A 20,818-nucleotide genomic window follows, 5' to 3' on the forward strand; every position below is an offset into this window, starting at 1 on the left:
GAAAAAACCAAGATGTGATGGGTGTTAAAATATCCTCGAACAGGAGCTTACGGAGCTGCAGTCCCGCTGTATGTTTCTGCAGGATTATGCAACAAGCTGCTCTAACAGTGTTGAAGCTCGGCAGCAACACATGAGCAGATGTCCCATCTGAACCTGTTTAGTGAAAGCTGACACACATACCCCCCTGTGCATACACATACACATGCACATACAGCTCATACTGGAGGCTCCCGCAGGCCCACAAGCCGGGACTACATCCTGTCGCTGACTGTCATGTGACAGCTGTATCTGTGACAGGTCCTGAGCACGTGGAAGACCAGCGACATGTTAAAAAGGAATGAAAATACACACTTTTTCCTTTGTCTATAGGTAAAGAATGCAAAACAAATAAATGGGAAAAGAGTAGCTTGTGTGGTTTGATTTTAAATAATCCGACTGAAGCTTTTTTAAATGATATTGCTGTTCCTTAACGAACATTTGGGTCTTCAGATGTAGGTTGGTAGCTTTTAAGCTGTTATGTGATTTCATCACCAATGCTGAGAATTAAAACTGTAGCTGATGCTAATCCCTTTAATAAAATGTACCAGTTAGAACGCATGCGTTTAAAAGGTTTTCCACAGAAAAGCTTTTGTTTTTTTGTTGCTTTGATGTGGCGATTTAATATTCTTGAGCATTTTCTACAAAACCGTAGAGTCAACGTTACGATGAAGTCAGATTAAGCAAATCTGTGGAAAATCACAGATCACAAGACATTAATCGCTGTAGCCTTGAGTACTTTAGATTGTCTGTTTGGGACTTTTTCTTTTGCAGTGATTATTTTTCAGGCTTTTCCATATTCCGGGACAAACAAAGTGAAACGTGTTCAGTTTAGTTCAAGAAATATAGGATTATAGATTCTGGAGGTACATTTGTTGGAGAAAATTTGTCAAAACTTTCAAATTTTTGCATCTACCCATATTTTTCAACATCTTTATGTCTTGGCATAAGCTGGCTCTGTTGGTCAACATTCACAATCCTTTGTGGTTTTGAATATCCAGTGAAAATGATCAGAAAAGAACCGGTAAGTGGCTGAAATGATCAGCGTCATTTTTTAGCCTGTAAAATCCAAACAAATAAAAATCTTCCAGAAGCTTAGGTCCATGTTAGATATGTGCTTCAAATAGAGCACTTACCTGGCCTTTCCAAAGGCCGCATAAGCGTTGCAAAACGCCCGTGACGCATAGCACACAGCAAATAGCTGCCAGAGTCAGTGGGTGTACTTCCACCGGACGTGTCCTAGAAGCGTTGTACATAGTACAATGTCCATGAAGCGCAATACGCTTCCACCAGCTGTGAAACAGCGCATTTTTGACAGGTCCCAAATCTGTTCTAAATTCACACCATGAGTCTATTTTTTACGAGTCAAGCTCAGCAATTCAGATCAGCCCACCTTTTAGATGGACCTGTGGTCCTGGAAGTCTTCAGTGACTTTGGGACCAGATGCGTGATATGCTTTCACTGCCGTTTTGCATCGGAAGTGCCCCCGCTTGAAAGGGACGTGTCACTGAGCTGGTGGGTAAAAGCCGTCTATTAAGCTACGCACCACTCCCGCGTCCAGTGGAAAGGCCAGGTTATGCGCTACACTTCCAGAACACATCAAGCTCAGGAGTTCAGATTGGGCCAGATAGGAAGTCAGTGTGAACCATCTGGACACTTTTCAAAATAAAAGACACATGCAAATTTCCTGTTTCTTAAATAGTAAAATATTTGACACACCTTCTTAGCTAAATGTAAAGAATAGAAAACGAGCCACAGACCATTTGCATACATGGTGCCATTTTCTCTTTGCTTGTTATCTTGTGAATAAGCGAAATCACAAGTGATCTTGCAATTCTCTGGTGATTTTGTGACCTTGCGGGACCAGCTGCTTGTGAATGTTTTGCTGCTGATTCGTGTTTAAAATGCTGCTGTTCCACAAAAATAAACAATCAATGATGAACAAGAGTTTGCTTCTAGACCTGCAGAAAGAGAAAAACAAACAAGAGACACACAACAATACAACTAGAGCAAGCTATCACTGCGCCAACCTGATGAGGAAATGTAAAATCAACATTGTTTTACTGAACGATCACGATAATAAATCACAGTGCATTTAGTGCCAACCACAGCTTTAAGACATGTGTTGAAAATGCACAAGTCCATACTTATGAGAGTACCATGGGAGCACCTGTGTGCGTACCCGCGCTTGTATATGTAAGGTTTCTCTATAGGAGCGTCCAACAGAGAGTGTGAGGGGCCACAGATCTGCCCCCAAAGATCTGCGGAAGATGGAGGGAGCTCCAAGCCCCAGAGATCCAGGAGCTGCCCCAGAGCACAGGGACCCCAGGGAGACTGTAACCAGAAAAGCCCCAGCCCCCTCTCGAGAGGTGCAGAGGATTGACCCAGGGGGCCACAGCCAGCAGCTGGCAGAGTCCTGGGAGATAGTGGCAAGCTAACAGGCCCGCCCACAGCCTCCCACCCCCAAGCCGGCCAAGCCTGGAACCCAGGGGCAACCAGTCCTGCCGGGGACCCAACAGAGCCCAGGGACCCAGATCCCACCAGGCAGCCACCGAGAATAATCAGACAGATGCCAAAAATCTTAAGCCTCCCAACATGGGAGCAGCGAACATCCATTACATTATGCACCACTTTTGTATTTGGTGGGAAGGTCCGATCTGACTACAAGATTTTTTTCTCAAGTTGGATGAGTAGCGTAACTTCCAGGTCTCTGTCTCCTCTGTGGTGGAGCCGATATAGTTTCAAGTTCCCATCCAGAAAACAGACCCCGTCTAGTTTTAAGGCTAGGCTTAAAAACGTTCAAATTTGGGTTACCGTGGGTCACCCTGACTCATCCCTTTAGTTTTGCAGCTATAGACTTACTTACCAAAAATAATTACTTATTTAATTGTATTTTAGGTTCAACTCCTTGGACTTCCTTGGCTGGAAGATGCTTTGCTTTTGTCTCATATGTGAAACCGAGATATTTAAGTAAATAAAATGTTATGTTTGGAATAATTTCCTTATATGATATCACCTTTTAAATGCACACTCACTGATAAGGCACCGTGTTTCTCTCATATGACAGACTGCGATAATAGTTGGTACGAGACCTGTCCACTCTTGCCTCCATAACTGTGTGTGTGCGTGCATGCGTGTGTGTGCGTGCGTGCATGTGTGTGTGTGTGTGTGCAAGGGTTTGATAAAGTGGGTGAAGTGCAAGTATCACAAGGCCACCAGTGTGAGCTGAAGCAGGTGCCCCAGAGTAAACTTTTACATGTTGGAAAATATGTTTTTTGCTCCTGCATCAAGTTTCAGCCCTAAAAAATGTGGTGTGTCTCCTCAGATCAGAAATATTAGGAACAAAAGTGAAATTATCCTGACAAATCAGGAGTAAACAGACGAGTGAATAAATAATCCAAATAGATCACTCCATTTGACTTTCCACACGTCTAATCGACATGCCGCTGAACTGGAATACGATGTGGCTGGCAACAGAGCACTGGGGTATTTATTTATAGCAACATTACAAGTTTCCATGATGGTTTCCAGTACACAGGCCAGAGACATAGTTGTCCATCAACTACAGCACTCATCACCACATAAGTACCAAAGCACCTCTGTAAGCACGAGCTTTTACAACATCGGCCTGACTGTCTGGCGTCACGAGATGTCCATTTCTGATTCCCAGTGGGCAGCGCGGAGGCCTGACGTAGCCACATGAACACAGATTTAGCCGCGTCTGTGTTTGTTCTCATAATATCCAATTCTCTTTAGATATGGGAGTTATTTAAATTAAACCAGCCCCCTGATTCCTCAGTATCCAGTGACTAAACATAAAACCAACGACTCAAGCAGCAGGGACTACAATTTACTGCTGAAGCTCTGAATCAACAAATGTCAGGTTTTTTTTTTCAATGATTTTTCTTCTGTTAGAATGAGTGTCCACAGGTGACTCTAACTATTTAAATGAGAAGGTGAGACTCAATGAAGGGACGGCCCACTCCACTCCTCTCTGGTGTTTCAGCGGTAGGAGTTGCTCGGTGATGACGAGCTGGGAGAGAAGCGTGGAAGCTGTGATTGTGTTGGAGGTGGACGTATCTGTGCCTCTGAAGCTTTTTCAGAACCTGCAGCAGGAACTCTTAAAATACTTTCTTATACTGTGGTTTCTGCAAATGCTGTCCTATCACTGAATGACCAGAGGGTGGCAGTAATGAGTGTGGTGGATGATACTGCAACATGAAAAACACTGAGGCAGCGAGGAACCCATCACTTCAGAGAAAACGAGATTACATTAATCAGTGTTGCTATGGACTTTTAATATTTATCTGCTTTATTTGGTTTAATTCATTATTAATGATCCTGTTTAAAGATTTCCGCACAATCACTGTTCGACTCTGACACGTCATCCTGCTCTGTTCGTTGGGAGCGGCCACGTTTCCCCTGAAGGAGGCAGGTTGAAGGCGTTAAGCTTTAACTGCTGCCAATGCCTCACTGAAGTGTTGTGTTAACACTTTCAGGGTGGATTACTCTCTGCTTTTACAGATTAAATGCCTTCTCAAAAGTGACAGAAGTGTTCATCTGGCCCAGCTTGTCTCTTTACATGTCGTTATTTCTTCACCTGCCTCTGCGAGTGACGGTTTGCTGCTGTTCCTGCATGTGTGTGCAACATTTTCTTTGCACAGGAGAAACACAGTTCTTGTGTGTTTGCATGCATACTTTCTGCCTGTGTGAAGGCTGTTATTTAAGTGCTGGAAGTGCCAGGTTTCACACAATCATAGTAATCTGAAGCACGAGGAGCCTGCAAATTCTATACTGCACACAAGAAGCATAATCTATACGAACATATACATCATTTCTGCTTTTGATTACAGGTAACGAGTTAAAAATAAACCGTGAGCAACATTTGGCCAGGTTTCTATAACCTCCAGGAGCTTTCCGGCTCCATAAAGACAGATGAAGGATTCTGTAACCAGAGCAGGGATTACGTTACTATAAAATAGGCCCCAGATTTAAACCCTGTAAGAAGCAGACCAACCAAGAGGGCCACCATGTGACTTCATGCTGCCAACATCCCCACCGGAAGGGATTTCTTTCCCTTCGTGATGGTGGGAAACTTTTCATCATTCCACTCAGCTGATATTTTTTGTGAATATTCACAGTTTCCATTGGTTTGATGGGAGAAATGATCAGCCAGCTTATGAAATCAGAATTTCTCATGAGGGATATTTACAGCATGCATCTTTGACCTTTTCTGAGTTTCTCCAATCTTAAATCTGTGCTGTCACCAAGTGGTTGAGTTGTGAATTGTCATTCCAATTGAATCTGCAGCATACAGCTAAAATGACAAAGGAGTGACTTCATGACACCCATGGCTGTTCCTGAATGGCCCAGGCAGAGCCCTGACTTAAACCCAACTGAGCATCTCACCTAAAAATGGCTGTCCACCAACATTCACCTTCCCTCCTGACAGAACTGGCAAAGGATTCCCAAAAATAAACATAGCTTGATTCATCTATCCTAAGAAAACTCATGACTGTATTAGCTCAAAAGGGTGTTTCTACTAAATACTGAGCAAAGGGTCTGAATACTTAGGAGCATGTGATATTTCAGTCAGTCTTTCTTAAAAATAAATTAGCATACATTTCTAAAATTCTGTGTTTCTGTCGATATGGGGTGCTGTGTGTACATTAATGAGGAAAAAATGAATTTAATTGATTTTAGCAAGTGGCTGCAATATAACAAAGAGTGAAAAATTGACAGGGGTCTGCATACTTTCTGTACCGACTGTACTTATGAGTGCATTCAGCTCAGTTCATCATTTCAAGCAAGCAGACATGCACAAAAATAAACAGATAAACTAGTAGTAGCATTTTTTATGTTAAAGAAAGTAAAAAGTTAATGTGAGGAGAAAGAGACTGTTCTGTGGTTGGCAGTGGCGCTCCAGATGATGGCCCCCTCTGGGAAGGAATCACAGCTCAGCAAAACATCAGACCTGGTTTTTCAGTAAAAACACCTTGTAAACTAAATATTTAGTTCCAAATTAAATACTTATTTTCCAAAATAAATATTTAGATCCCACCTAAATATTTATTTTGGGGGCTAAACCTAAATATTTTTGCTGGGATATAAATGTTTATTTTGGAAAAATAAATATTTAATTTGGACCTAAATATTTAGTTTGTAAATTTTATTTAGTTTCCAAAATAAATATTTATATCCCAGCTAAAATATTTAGGTTTAGCCCCCAAAATAAATATTTATTAACTAAATATTTAATTTGAAGCTTAATTAGCTCCAAATTAAATATTTAGTTAATAAATATTTATTTGCGGGCTAAACCTAAATATATTTATTTTGGAAAATAAATATTTAATTTGGACCTAAATATTTAGTTTGTAAACTAAATATTTAGCTCCAAATTAAATATTTAGTTAATAAATATTTATTTTGCAAACAATATTTAGGTCTGACCTAAATATTTAGTTTGTAAAATAAATATCTATCTCTAAATGAAATATTTAGCTTGCTAACTAAATATTTAGATGGGAATTTAACATGTTTAAATGTATGAATAACATGGTGAAAATATGACTTAGAAAAATTAACTCCCATTGTTTTTCTTTCTTACGATCAGCTAAATAATATTACTGTTTAGTCATGACTGACTTTACAAAAACGTGTTTAAATGGAAACAACTTTATTTGATAAAGCTGCCACTTTAAATGAATGTATTCTATTGAATACGTTTTGCATCATGTGAGTCTCAGTGTTCTTATGTGTGCACCTTGTAGCAGCTTTTATTTGTTTTGTGAATGAAACCCAGAAATGTTCAAGCTGCCTGCTGCTGTCAGCCAGCATAGATGAGATGGAAGGAGACAGGAGGGGGATAACCCTATCTGCTAATACCATGTAATTCAAGACGGTCAGTGACCCATGATGCATGCGCAATAGCTCATACCCCTCACATGCTATCGAGAAAAGCTTAATGCACAGACGTGCATGCTGAAATGGAAATCAGATCATATATGTAGTCTTAATTTAGAAACACAACACATATAGACAGCATAGCAAACATACATGGTTATTTTCCGGAGCTTGCATTTGGCTTTGCACAGACTCAGATTCACAGGCTCGGGCTGAAGACAAAGGTAAACCACTACAGAAAGTAACCTGGAGTGTCTTTTAGAGGTACTTTATAGACAGAAATTGTGTGATCTAAGTTAAAATAAACACCTTTTATGATACCATTTAAAAGTAACATCAGCAAGTGTGTTGAAACTTTGAAGATTACAATGTCAAGGAATGTTTCTGAATTTCAATTTACTATGTCCTCCATGTGTAACTTGGTCCAACAGATGAGCAAATGTGCACTCCACTGTCAATTAACTTATGTTCACATAATTCAAGGGGATTTATCATGCGTTTTACTGACTGACATGGGTCCTACAGACATTGGCTGACTTGCATGATTTTAGTTAGTAAAAGGCATTATATGCTTTCTAACATTTGTGTGATGTTAAAGTTGGGTCATTTGACCGGAAAACTTTAAACATCTTTAAAAATCTTCAGCAGATGGGAAGCCACACAGGGTACGCTCTTTTTTAATGAAATGGGGGTTAAACCGGTTAGGATTCTATTAAAAAACCTTTCAGGCTCCGCCTTCTCAGTGAGCCGCTGAGTGCGCCGATGAAAATGATGCGAACCCACTGTTTTGCTTAGATTCGATCCAATCACCGCGCGCTACTTTACGTTTCCGTGGTTACTGCAGCAGCAGCATTATGGGGTGTACTCGTGGCAGCTTCCTGTGACGGAATGTACACAGACGGAATGATTTTCTGCTTGAATGCGTCGAGATCTTGAGACTTGCAGATGATTTTGGTCTCTGTGCGACACCGTGAGGACTCCGTGTGGAGCGTGTGTGTACCACCAATGCTTTACTTTCGCTTTTTACACCAAAACTAGCTTGTTTTTGTAGTTAGCTTGTTTGAATTAAACGCAAAACAAATCCGCTAAGCGCCAAAAGCTCTGCCCGTTTGTAAAAATGAACGAACAGTAATGTTATTACGTGTGTAAAATTAGATAAATCCACGTCTTGTGACTCCATTAATGTCACATTACTGAGAATAATTTGAATACACGGATTTACATGTTATTTAATGAGTTAAACGCTGACAGATAACAGCGGAAATGAATGGAGAGGCTGTACAACTTTTAATTTATTTCAGCCACTTATCGGCTCTTCATTTAATGTGAAGCTGACAACTGTAATAAGACTATTTACTTTCGAGCCAGCTATTATGTTATTAATCACATTAAAATACCCTGTAGTGCAAAATCCTTCTACCGTTCAATGTTAAAAATGCAGTAAAAATAACAAATAATACTTACATTTTATTTTACAGTCTTTTATTTAAAAAGCACTCAATTTTTCAATGTTTTTAATCCAAATGTTGTTTTTATGTAATGTATTATAATTAAAAGACAAGCTTGCTATATTAAATTTCCCAAAGCATAATTTATAAGCAGCTGAGTTAAATTCAAAGCAACATTTTAAATAAAACATGTTTTAAAAATAGATGTTCTTCATGGAGACTTTATCACATTATTGGATGTAAACATTAGCCTAACAGAACAATCAAAAGTTGTTTTTTCAGCCATTTGCAAATCTTTCTGTATCCTTCATCCTCATTTTTAGCCAACACAGACCATCAAAACCACAGCAGCCATCATGCCCAGTGAGGAAAAATCCCCACCACAGCCTCGCCACAGGAGAAAGAACAAGAAGTCACGTTCCAAGGGGAAGAGTCCTGGTGGGAGTCCCGTCGTCCACCTGGGAGACTCCTTGGACGCAGGAGATGACCTCCTGTTACCCCCAACGCTTCAGCCATCTCCTAAAAAGTTGGCAGAGAAGAGGCCTAAAGCATCGTTCACCAAAGTGGAGGAGGAGTCGTCCATAGCGATTTGTCTCCAGGTGCTTTTCCCCTACCTGCTGGCTGGGATGGGTATGGTGATGGCCGGCATGGTGCTGGACAGTGTACAGGTGAGTTCCTAAACTCTCAAGAAAGACAATGTCTCTCACTAGGAGTGTACCATCAGCTGCTGTGCAAAAGGGTCAAACTTATTTGCGTTTCTCTGAGATCTGAAGCACCCATGTAGCCCGTTTTTAGACTGAAAAACTAACCCCCAAATTCCACTACCTCCGCTCCGCTCCGCTCCGACACGAACGCCGGAGCAAAATCGGTCCCGTTGTAGTCAATCAGAGCAATTCCACTACTGCGGCCGTGCTCCGGCAGTGCGGCGCAGCGCGCCGCCCTCTGTTCCGGCGTCCGGCAAAAATAGAATCGATCCTATTTTCGCCGGACGCCGGAGCACCTCCGCAGTCAATGGACAGAAATCACCACCATCCAACAGGAAATGGAGCAAGCACAACTTCCGTTTTTCACAATAAATCGGTAAACAAAAGGCGTTTTTTGTTTGTTTTGCACAGGTTTAACAACTTTTAACAACTATCAATGGCGGCTGAAGTTTAAATGCACAAAAATAAGCCATAAATACAGTTTCCACTATCAAAGTAGTCACACTTTGTTGATCCAAACACTGCTGATCTCTCAACACAAATGATGGGCGGATTAAACAGTTCATGCCGATGTTTTTCCCACACAACGGGTGTTTGGATCTAACTTCCGCGTTTATTGCTCGGACTGTATTGCAAGATCTCGAAAATCCCGCGCATGCTTGTTTGCCCACCTCAGGTCTCCGCACCGGAGCGGAGCCGTTGTAGAGCGGGTAGCAGTAAACATTGAGTTCGGAAGCGAGCGGCTGCGGAAGGCGGGGGCGGAGCGGAGCGGAGGTAGTGGAATTTGGGGGTAAGTCAATATATGAGTTCATAGACCATGTTTTCTGGGAAACGGTTTAATTTGTTGTTTTAGAAATATCATCGGCCAGTTCGAGTTTCACATGCAGGCTAAACATGAAAATAGTCTTCGGATGGAGAGTAATTAAATCAAGATTTACATCTTCTATTTTTTTTCCAATGTACACGTTCAGGTAGCTTGATACTAAAGTTATTACTTACTCCCTGCCAATCAAAAACACAGCCTCAGGCATGTTTCGCCGCCAAGCGCCCCCTCTCTCAACCCTAAACAGAAAGCATGTGACATAAACAAAATGTCTCAGCAAGAAGAAGCAGAGGAAATTGTTCAGAAAAAAAGGTTGCAATAGTTCACCAGCATAGCAACATTTAGATTTTTACAATTCTGACCCCAAAACAAACGTTTGTTTGCTAAATTAGCAGAAAATTTATTAAAACATATTCTGGGAACACAACCAACTTGTTTTATCATAAAGTACTGACATTAAATGGCCAGTACTTGTTAAGTCATCCATAATCATTGATATCATTCAATCCCCAGAAAATTTAATAGAAATGCTAATTTTCTACATTGTCCTGCCATACCTTCTACCCCATTTCCTACATTAGCTTCTAATAGAAAATAGACGAGGAAATGCTTGGATTAGAAACGCCAGTCAGATCTACATCACACTGTAAGTCAGCATTCATGGACTCACCTAGCCTAGTGAACTAGACCAAATCCTTGCTTTGCAAAGTTTGGTCTAGGCATGCTCCATTGGAACCTCAGCAGCTCCTACCAGGACTCTGGCTAGCCAATCACAGCTCTCTAGAGGGGTTTCAAACACATAAAGAGCTGTGATTGGTCCATAATGTTGGGCCAATCATAGTGCTCTATCTGCTTAGTGAACAAATCACAGAGCTTTATCCGCTTTGTGGGCCAATGAGGGCACTCTATATGCCTGGTGGGTGGGATGATGCGACAGAGAGTGAAACAAGAGTATGTCACATTCATTGTCCAGTGGAATGCGGAGATCATTTGAAAGACAACGGTAGAACCCACCCCACAACTGAGAGCCGTCAATGGAGCGTGGCCAGACTAAATAATACATTTATTTAGTCTGGCTTGCCAGGCTAGGACTCACCCATCTAGGCTCACAACTGGGAATGCTGCTGTTGTTCTAGCGTTCAAGAGAGCAGAGAATGTCTCGTCTAGTAGAAGCTAACCATTAGCATTAGCAACTCCACGACACGGCAGAACTCCTGCAGGCTTGTGCTATTTGTGGAGATAAAACACCTATGTTGCAGAGCAAACAGTCGCGCTGCTGTTAGCCAATCAGAGGCGAGATGTCCGAATATCAGGAAATAAGACTGCAGCGCTCACCTCTGCTTTGGCTAACTTTGGGCTCCTGAAACAAGAGCGCCAGAACTTGTTTCCCACCGAGATCGACTTAAAAGGCATTCATCTATAATAAGACCACTGCAAATGTGGTAAACAAATGAGTGAACTTGGTTTTTAATGGATTTTTTTATTTCTGTCAAATGACTCAGACATTCCTTGGTTCTTCTTAGGTGTGTTCTTGCTGTGCGTTATTTCTAATTCCATGTTGTCGTTCTTTTTTTAAACACAAACGGTTTTGTTACCTGTTATTGACGCTACAGTTTTGCCGACGGCTGCCGGCTTCTTCAGGCTGACGCGCCATCATCAGCGTCAGCCTGAAGAAGCCGGCAGCCGTCGGCGAAACTGTAGCGTCAATAACAGGTAACAAAACCGTTTGTGTGTTTTAAAAAAGAACGACAACATGGAATTCCTTGGTTCTGTACGTGTAAATATCACCTTTCCCTTTCCATCAGAGTCAGAAGAGTTTATTGCCATGTGAGAGAGATCACAGCATTAGGAAATAGCTGTGGTACTTGATGCAAAATGAAAGATTAAAAAATAAGAGATGAGCAAATATAGGAATTAAGAATAAATAATAATAAAAAGAAGCAATAATCAGAGAAGACAGTGTAGCTAGCTACTGATCAGAGCAGATCTGTTCAGGTGCAAACAAGCGACTGGAATGGGCAGCCCTAGGATTGTCATTCATTAACAAAACAGCAGAGGGGATAAAACTGTTCTTGTCACGAGAGGTTGTGGTCTGAATGGATAAGAGCCTCCTGCCAGATGGGAGCGAGTCAAAGAGACTGTGTCCAGGGTGACACGGGTCAGCTGTTTTCCGACCTGCATTCCTCGATGACCTGGAGATGTACAGGTCCTGTGTAGAGGGGAGTTTGCAGCCAATGACCTTTTCAGCAGAGCGTACAACACGCTGCAGCCCCTTGTCCCTGATGGTAGCTCCAGCATACCACACGGTGATTGAAGAGGCGAGGATAGACTCGATGACTGCAATATAGAACTTCCTCATCGACTGTGCTGGCAGGTTGAATTTCTTCTTTTTTTATGATGGAGGTGATGGTGGCGCCCACTGCCAGGAAGCGACATGAGTCCACCATCATGATGGGAGTGTCAGACAAGAGCTCATCTATATACCGTAAATCCTCCAATACAGGCCGGTATTCAATTAAAGGCCGGGTCTCATATTTTGGCCGGCGTCGGAGTCGGCGGAGGTGAATAATGGCCGGTCTCGTATTGTGGCCGGGTGGAATGTGGTAACAAGCAAGTACGGGGGCGGTTGTGTCATCGTCTCACTTTTGATTTGCCAGTGATAGACCGCGAGGGCAACTTTAACCGTGCGGAGACGAAGAGGAGGCGAAAATTTGATATCAAGTTCAAAGAGAACGTGCGCTGCAGAACACTGGGGAGCAATAGGGGTTGTATGAACTAGTCGACTTCACCATGGTGACTTTTTATGCCTGTCATCGACTAGTCGCTGTCACGTGATAATGACCAGCAAGATGCAGCCCTCGGAAAAGACAGTAGCCTGCTGTCAGCAGGTGACAAGCTCCTGCACTCGGGGGGTGGGGGGTGGGGGGTCAACGCGCTGTGCCAGAGCGTCGGTACTGACAAACGATCGTTCATGTCGGTTCATTTCCTTTAATGTTTTCTGTCTTTTATTTGAGCCTGATGTGTATCGCTGCTGTGGAGCGGGGCACATCACCTTGTCCTCCGACGCACCGATCACTGATGCGGCCGCCAAGCAGGGAGCACTCCGCTGTTTTTGCGGTCGGTAGATCTGCCTCCTGAGCACGGCCACAGTAACAATCAGGTGTCACCACCTCAAAAAATTATTTAACACGCGATCGTTCATGTCGGTTCATTTCCTTTGATGTTTTCTGTCTTTTATTTGCGCCCGATGCGTTTGCTGTGGAGCGGGGCGCATCACCTTGTTATCCGGTGACGCACCGATCGCTGATGCGGCCGGCAAGCAGCGAGCACTCCGCTGTTTTTGCAGTCAGTAGATCTTTTAGAACTGCTGTTCAAAGGTAACTCATAAGGTGAATATATATGAACCCATGTAGCAGTTTCCCTTCAGGATTGAGAGGAGATGCAGGAAGATAATAAACAGGCAGGACAGAAAAATAGTCAAATAAAAACAAGTTAGTTTTTGTACCTGCTGGTTGCAACAAACAGACACCATTGAAGGTAATCAGAAGTGAGGAACAGAAAATGAAATAATTATTTTAATGTTTAGAGCAGCAGGAAAACTGAGAGGCTGCAGGTGCATCAGTGAGTTTGCGGCCACTGCGCAGGGGGAGGGGGGAGAGGGCTGAAGCAGGGGGAGGGGGGAGAGGACTGAAGCAGAAACTACCGTTGTTAAAAGAAATGTATTTAACTTTGAAAATGTGGGCGCAATTTTAATTGTCAAAAACTCCAGCGAACCATTAGTTCATTTTGCTCAAATAGAAATTGAGGCCTGCCTCTACTACTGGCCCTCCTTCCAATAAAGGCCTAGAGCTTGATGAGCTGGAGTCAAATACAGGCCCGGGCCTGTATTAGAGGATTTACGGTATGTGTGTTATTGATTGCTATTGTAATGGTTTAATTTACATGTTATTTAATGAGCCATAAGATATAAGATTCCATAGTAAATATGAAATCAACCTTATGGATCTGTGGGTACTTTTTAACCAGAAGATTGGAACTTTTTATTGCAGGGATTATGTAACCACTTCGTATTAATTCAGAGAAAACAGAAGAGAGAGTCAAGTTTTAAAAGTTTAAAGATTTATTACTAAACAAATTAAAACTAGACTAACTTTAACACTAAATGTATGATGTAACTAAGGTGAATGAGACGGAGAATGGTGTAGTGTGGAATGCAGTGTTAATTTTGACAGGAAATTTTAATTTTATTTTAGTCTTAGTCTTTTGGCTAGAAATTAATTTTAGTCTTAGTCCAATTTTAATCATTAGATTTATTTTAGTTTTAGTCCCATTTTAGTCTATGAAAATAACAAGTTATTTTAGTCAACAAAATGCATATATTTTTTATTACGGTATAGAGCACGGAAAAACTAGTGTAATTTAATACACAGGGTCCAAACTATTAACCACCACTGATCAGATATAGCACACACAGCTAAGAACATAGAATATTTGAATAAAAAAAAACTTCACATGTTTAACACTTATGTGTTTGATAAAAGACAAAAAGCACACTGTAAATTACAAAGGTGCTCTTTTTAGCAATTGCACAAGAATAATTTACAAGAACAGCAAATTTAAACATGTTAACCCTGAGTCTGTAGATATTCACTTGTTACAACGCAGGCTCAACCAAACAGTGTGAATATTTATTTGGTGCGATTCATTTTGAGAAAAGCACTTCGTGCTAGTGTGACCTTTGCTCGGTTGCGTTTCCCTCTAGTGAGGTCACCTGTGATACTGAACACTCTTTCTGCAAAAGATTGAGAAGCTGGCATTGCCAATATATCTAATGCTAATGGTTTCAGGCTGTGATAAAATATGTCACATTTTCCAAGCCAAAACTCCATTCCCATTTCCCAAGTGATGGACTGTGAGAGCTCTTCCTAACACTGGCTTATCTGCTGTCTTAACACTACACTTGGAAGACTTTGGTTTAGGCTTTGCTCCGAATTTGGAGAGAAACCTAAAGACTGGTTGTCTGGAGGAGGAGGAGGCAGATGATGAAGAGGAGGCGGCGGCAGGTGGTGCCGGTTCAGGTCCATTCAGTTCCTTCCAGATCAGAGTGGTTCTCCTATGTCTGAGAGCACCGAACAACCTACCCTTCTGCCTGCTTGAGCAGCTCCTGAGTGTTGTCATCAGCCACATTAAGGAGGGTCTGACACACAGTAGAATTGAGAAAGCAAGCAGCTGCTACAAGTGGGGAAAACTTGTCATCTGAGGGATCAAGTACCTAGGCAAAACGCTGGTTCACATTCCCTTCCATTTTACGTGCTAGAGCAGCAACATCTCGACTTGTGTTTTGTTCCACATCTGCCAGATGGCTGAGTAAATCAAAGAGAGCAGGCAGTATTAATGACATAGACATTGTGTCACTCCGAAGAGTTTGTGTGTGCTCAGCAAAAGGTTGCAAAAGTTCATGCAATGACTTCAGCTTCTGCCACTCACTTGAGAGCAAGCAGTCCCATCCCATCTCGTTTGCTACTTCACAAACAGATTCTTTAACTTTGAGGAGACGTGCAACCATTTCATAAGTACTTGACCAGCGTGTGGGGCAGTCATTCACAACAGTTAGGCCGCACTTGTCCAAAATCTTCTGTGTTGCGACTGATGACTTGCGAAAAAGTTTCACGATTGATCGGACTTTGTTCAAGACTCTGTTGATGCTTTCCTCCTTGTTTATCATGTGGACAGCAAGCTGCAGCGTATGGACGACACATGGCATCCTGTACATGCCTAGGTCTTGACACTGCAGGTTTTCTGTCTCCTTGGAATCACTTTCACTTAGGATGGATGCATCTGGATCATCGGAGCTGGAATCTTCATCTTCTGGAGCATTATGTTTGAATGCTGCCACCATATTGCTACCATTGTCTGTTATTACGGTGAGAACTTTCTCATTTGGGATCCCCCATTCTTGCATGCACTTTTCCACACAAGCCTTAATGGACTGGGCAGTGTGTGGATGGTCAAGTTGTTCAAGAGCTAACAGTAAGTGTTCTGGTTTTTGTTGTTCAACACAGAAAAAGCAGCAACTTATGCCAAGGAATGATGCCGTTGTCGGTACAAGATCCGCTCGGGTGCAAGATCGGCTCGGGGTCCGTCGACTGCCGGTGACGTCAAAGTAGTTGATTGGCTGAACACGAACCTTACGGAATTACGTAATCACGTTACGTTGTTATCACGTTACGTTGGTCCAGGCAAATTTTTCTGTTGGAAAGATGGACAACTTTTACAAAGAAATCCATCGTTACCTCTTTAAAAATACACTTTTAGCATAGAGCTGCATGTATATTAGGGCTGAACGATTAACTGCATTTGCAATTAAATTGCGATGTGACAAAAGGAGATTTTCTAATCGCAAAGGCTGCAATTTGGCAGCGAGTGGTTAGCGCAATGCTAATATACGTGGAAAAACCCATAGGAATGCTAATGCTAATATCACAGATTACATTCTTACAAATTATGAATTAAAAATGTGCCAAATGATTACATTTGGAGTCTAATAGAAAGTAAAACTACCATCAATCAAATAAGTACAGACAGGTATTTTAGTAAAGCCAGAAAACTTTTAACTCCAGAGTTTTGGCTAGCAGCTATGAGCGTAAGTGAACTACGGATGGACAAGACGTCAAAAACTAAACACAAAATATTTCAATAAACGGGACACACTTCTTTCCCGCAAATACAATTTCACAGGTGTTGCTAATACCTATGATCCTTCAAGGGATGTGCTCAAAGAGGAGTTCAACATTATGAATACAATATAGTGTTTTATTTTACAAATACCATTATAAACACAAACTTACATCTTAAGAAACATTATTTTAATAACGAAACTGCTAAATTATTTCCAACAGTATAAAGATGTGTAGTGTATTTTGTCTGAGTGGGTTTGTCGTACTTTGACGTCATCGGCAGTCGAAGGACCCCGAGCTGATCTTGCACCCGAGCAGATCCTGTACCGACACCGTCAGTCCCCTTTTAGTTCGCAGATCAGTCCCAATACATACTTTTCTGGCACTAGACAGTCTTTTCTTAAATGTAGCTTTTTTGTTTTTGTAGTGTTTTTCAATTAGATTACTTATCTTGGTTTTCTTTGGGACAGTAAACTTCTTATCCAAACTTTCCATCATCAGAATAAAATCCTCATCTTCTACTGTTGTGACCGGCAATCCTGTACATCCAATCCATGTAGCGATAGCCTCTTCTTTAATTTGTTCTTTGGGATCACTCTTGTACTTTGTAGTACTTGTAAATGCATCCTCAATGTTCTGGTTGGACATTTTTGCATTTTTGGTAGCTGGTTGGCCACCATCAGCAATGGTTTTCTGCAACTGCAAAAAATAAAAAATAAAAATACACAATTAAAACATTGACTTTCTAACAATGATTTACCTGTTGCTTTTTGAGATTTCATACATATCTATATATATATATATATATATATATATATATATATATATCACAGATATGAACACTAGATGGCGCCCCTGCGCTGTTCACTTCGCCAGGCTGAGTAAGGGAGAGCTAATAGTAGTAGTCATCACAGCAGTGTTTATCCAAACTGATGCTAATGTAAACACGGCTCTCTCTCTCTCTCTCTCTCTCTCTCCTGCAGAACACCTCTAACAAACAGCAGCGGGTCTACCCTGAAGGCATTCATATAGGCTACTAGCAGAGGATTTTAACAAAGCCAACCTAAAAACAGTACCGTATTTTCACGATCATAGGGCGCAACGTGTTATAGGGCGCAGCTTCAGTTACGGGCGTCTTTAACACATACAAAAGTTGCACCAGGTTATAAAACGTACCGGTCAAACATCTGTGCGGGCTCGGGACTCTGATCATATCAGTGCAAACCAGACATTGTGAAAATTTTAAACAGCCAAAAGCATGCTTCACTTTACTGGTCTAGTCCTGGTTTAGAGCGCATGTGCAGCGAGTGGCTGCAACCCAAAAAGTACCAGAACCACTCACGGCACATGCGCAATCATGCATCAACACTGCTCGCCCGCTATTTCCCTAATAACACACGTTGTTCGTTTTTATTTCTACACGTGCGCCTTATAGTCGTGAAAATACGGTTCTTCCGAATTTTTATCCCAACATGACAGTGTTGATACATTTTTATATGCCTGTATATTACTTTTCGGGTCGTCACGTGTACAACATTTAAGTGGATTTACCTCGGAGAAAATGGCGAAGTGGCCATTCTGTAGATGCCTCTTCAGATTCGTTGTGTTCTTTCCTCGGAACGACAGTCCACACTCGCGGCATGTAGTTTTGGTAGCAATGTTATCATAAGAAAAATGACTCCACACATCTTTTCTTCTTTTTCACCCAGCAGTTAACATTTTCTTCCACTCCTTCTTATGCCGTCGATTAAATGGTAGGCCTAGTGTTACCTCTAAACGAAGCGGACTCTGATTGGTTCTCTTCTCACCTAGTCCCGCCTGTTCAATTTGTTGATTGGTCCTTTTATTTGCGTCATGCATCTTTCCTGTTTTCTGAACAATGTTCAGCATACCGCGCATACCTGCCCCTTTGTACTATTCGGGGTCTGTCTTCGCTCACGTCCCGCACGTTCACGGCACGCCATGTCCCTTGTCTTCTACTACGTTCGCGTCTCACACAATAGGCACACCGAACCATAGAGCGCCATGTAGAGCGTCATTGTGGATTTTCATCTTGTCTTTCATTCATTGACTAAAAGTTTCAATCAATTTAATTATCGTCTTCATCTTTTTCCAAGCTTTTATTTTGAAATTTTGTTTCATTTTCGTCTGTAAATATATTTTCGTGACGAAAAAAAGACGAAAATATTTTGTCAACAAAATTAACACTGGTGGAATGTTGTTCAGAACCAGCAAATCCGAAGAAACGATTAGTTCTGGTGGGAAATGAAGGTGATGTCTTCGCACTAAGCTTTGTTTAGGAGATTCATAAACGCATTCGACGCCATTCTGTCGGTCTGCGTACCCTTAGCGGACGTCCCCGTCTAGATCAGGAGGTGTAGAGGTCCAGCTTGACCTTTGTGGAGCCGAAGCCTGTAGAAGCAGCCGCGGCAGCCGACCACCAATCTTGAGATACTTCCGGGTCACGACAGTTTATCGGCATCTAACAAGACCCAAAACGGGGTCGTGTTGGTTCAGCTGTTATTCTGAAAGGAACCGTTGCAGCAGGTGGAACAGCAACCAGTTTATCCAGCTTGTCGTTGGTTCTTTCGGCTGAAGAGGAAAGTTACGGATTGGCCACTCCCGACAACTTCTCTCGAACGCTTTGAACTGGCGTTAAAGATGACGTGGGCATAGTTTTATACTTCGGATCTTTTGGTTTATCATCAAATGAAAGGGTGACCGATTTACCAAGCACCACCAAAACCACGCCTCCGTCAGATCTGGCAGATTCTGATTGGATCAGTAAAGCAATGTGCTGTCTCTTGACGCTACATGAGATCAGTCCTAGTGGAATCATTTAAAGTCATGTTACTTATTATATTCTATAGGATTATAATAAAGTAATCAATATTTTGATTTCACAGATTGGTCACATCTTATTATTGACTAATACTTGGTTTGATTAGCTTTATTAAAAATAGAGTTCTTTGATTTATTAAAAGGAGAGAGTCCATTCTTCCTTCTTCTGTTGAGCTGGAAAGAAGCAGTTTAGAAGCAAATGCATGAGTCCTTGAGGCCATATCTCATGCAGACTAGTTCTGTGTCAGAGGAGAGGGGGGAAATGACTTTTGGTGGAAAACAGTCATTTCATTCTGTTACACTATCATCTAGTCCATTGTTTCCCAACCCTGGTCCTCAGGGCACACTGAGCTGCATGTTTTCCACGTCTCTGCTTCACTACACCTGATTTACATCGCCTCCTCAGGAGGACATCAAGTGCTGCAGATGTCTGTTAATCACTTATTCAAGTCATGTGCGTGGCAGCAGGGAAACACTGGTGTTTAAAAGGGCAACATGGAAAACACGCAGGACACTGTGACTTGAGGACTAGGGTTGGGAAACACTGATCTAGTCATTGACATAAAAATAACACGTTTAAACCTCTTTCTCTAGATGTGGAAAAAACTAAAAATTACACAAACCCAGATGTTCTGTTTAGCTCAGTGCTGACTGAACCTCAGTAAAATTTCTTACTGTTGGTTCGTTCTGACTGAAGCTGATGTGAAGTGGCTTATGTGTGTTTTCAGATGGCATATCAAGTGTGTAGCTCTGAAGAAGCAGTGGGGGAGTAAAGTGCATTGCAGTGTGTTCTGTTATCCGAGCTATTCTTTTCCAGGCACCTCTTTAACTTTGTTACTGCTTTGGCTGCTGGAGCACAGAGCAGCACCGGCTTCTCTTCACTGAGGCTCAGCACCTTCAACACAAAGCAATCCCACTCTGAACAGTTCCTGTCAGAGACTTTAATGAGATATCTAATTCCACTGGCATCAGATCAGTTATCGTCTCAGTCTTTTGGTAGCTGCTTGTGTGATGGAAAATAACACTGATTATGGTTTGGTCAACTTTGGTACCTCCACAAATATTGTTTAACTGCTCAGAACAAAATGGCCTTTTGAATGGTTTGGGAGGTAGACCTCCACCAAGCAGCGGGTGCGGGAAGCTATCATCAGGGTATCCGTGGGTCCTTAAAAAGTCTTAAAAAGTCTTAAATTTGCTTTTCCAAATTTAAGGTCTTAAAAATCATTAAAAATGACAAATAATCCTTAAATACAGTTTACAAAGGTCTTAAGTGACCAAAGACCCAATAAAAAAGATTCTTTAATTTCTATAAAATTTTCATGAATGTCTAGTTAGTGTTCAGGTTTTTTTGTGTATAATGTTAGCGTAAGCGGACCCGTACAT

The 20,818-nt window shown here is 41.7% G+C and overlaps 1 protein-coding gene across 3 annotated transcripts in view; it reads left to right on the plus strand.

Moving 5' to 3' along the window:
- The first annotated feature begins 6,985 nt into the window (after positions 1–6,985).
- LOC107391331 (solute carrier family 41 member 3) overlaps positions 6,986–20,818 on the plus strand; it is a 48,024-nt gene continuing 34,191 nt past the window's right edge. The window contains exons 1-2 of one of the 3 annotated variants that reach the window (XM_015968598.3): positions 6,986–7,166; positions 8,714–9,058. In XM_015968598.3, coding sequence (XP_015824084.3) covers positions 8,747–9,058 — 312 coding nt within the window. In that variant the 5' untranslated portion in view covers positions 6,986–7,166; positions 8,714–8,746. Of the gene's footprint in view, positions 7,207–7,798; positions 7,935–8,713; positions 9,059–20,818 lie in introns of those variants that run through there. The other 2 variants (XM_015968599.3, XM_015968597.3) reach the window with 2 other exon arrangements.

This window comes from Nothobranchius furzeri, chromosome 15 (assembly GCF_043380555.1).
Source record: "Nothobranchius furzeri strain GRZ-AD chromosome 15, NfurGRZ-RIMD1, whole genome shotgun sequence".
In the NCBI taxonomy this organism is placed as follows: domain Eukaryota; kingdom Metazoa; phylum Chordata; class Actinopteri; order Cyprinodontiformes; family Nothobranchiidae; genus Nothobranchius; species Nothobranchius furzeri.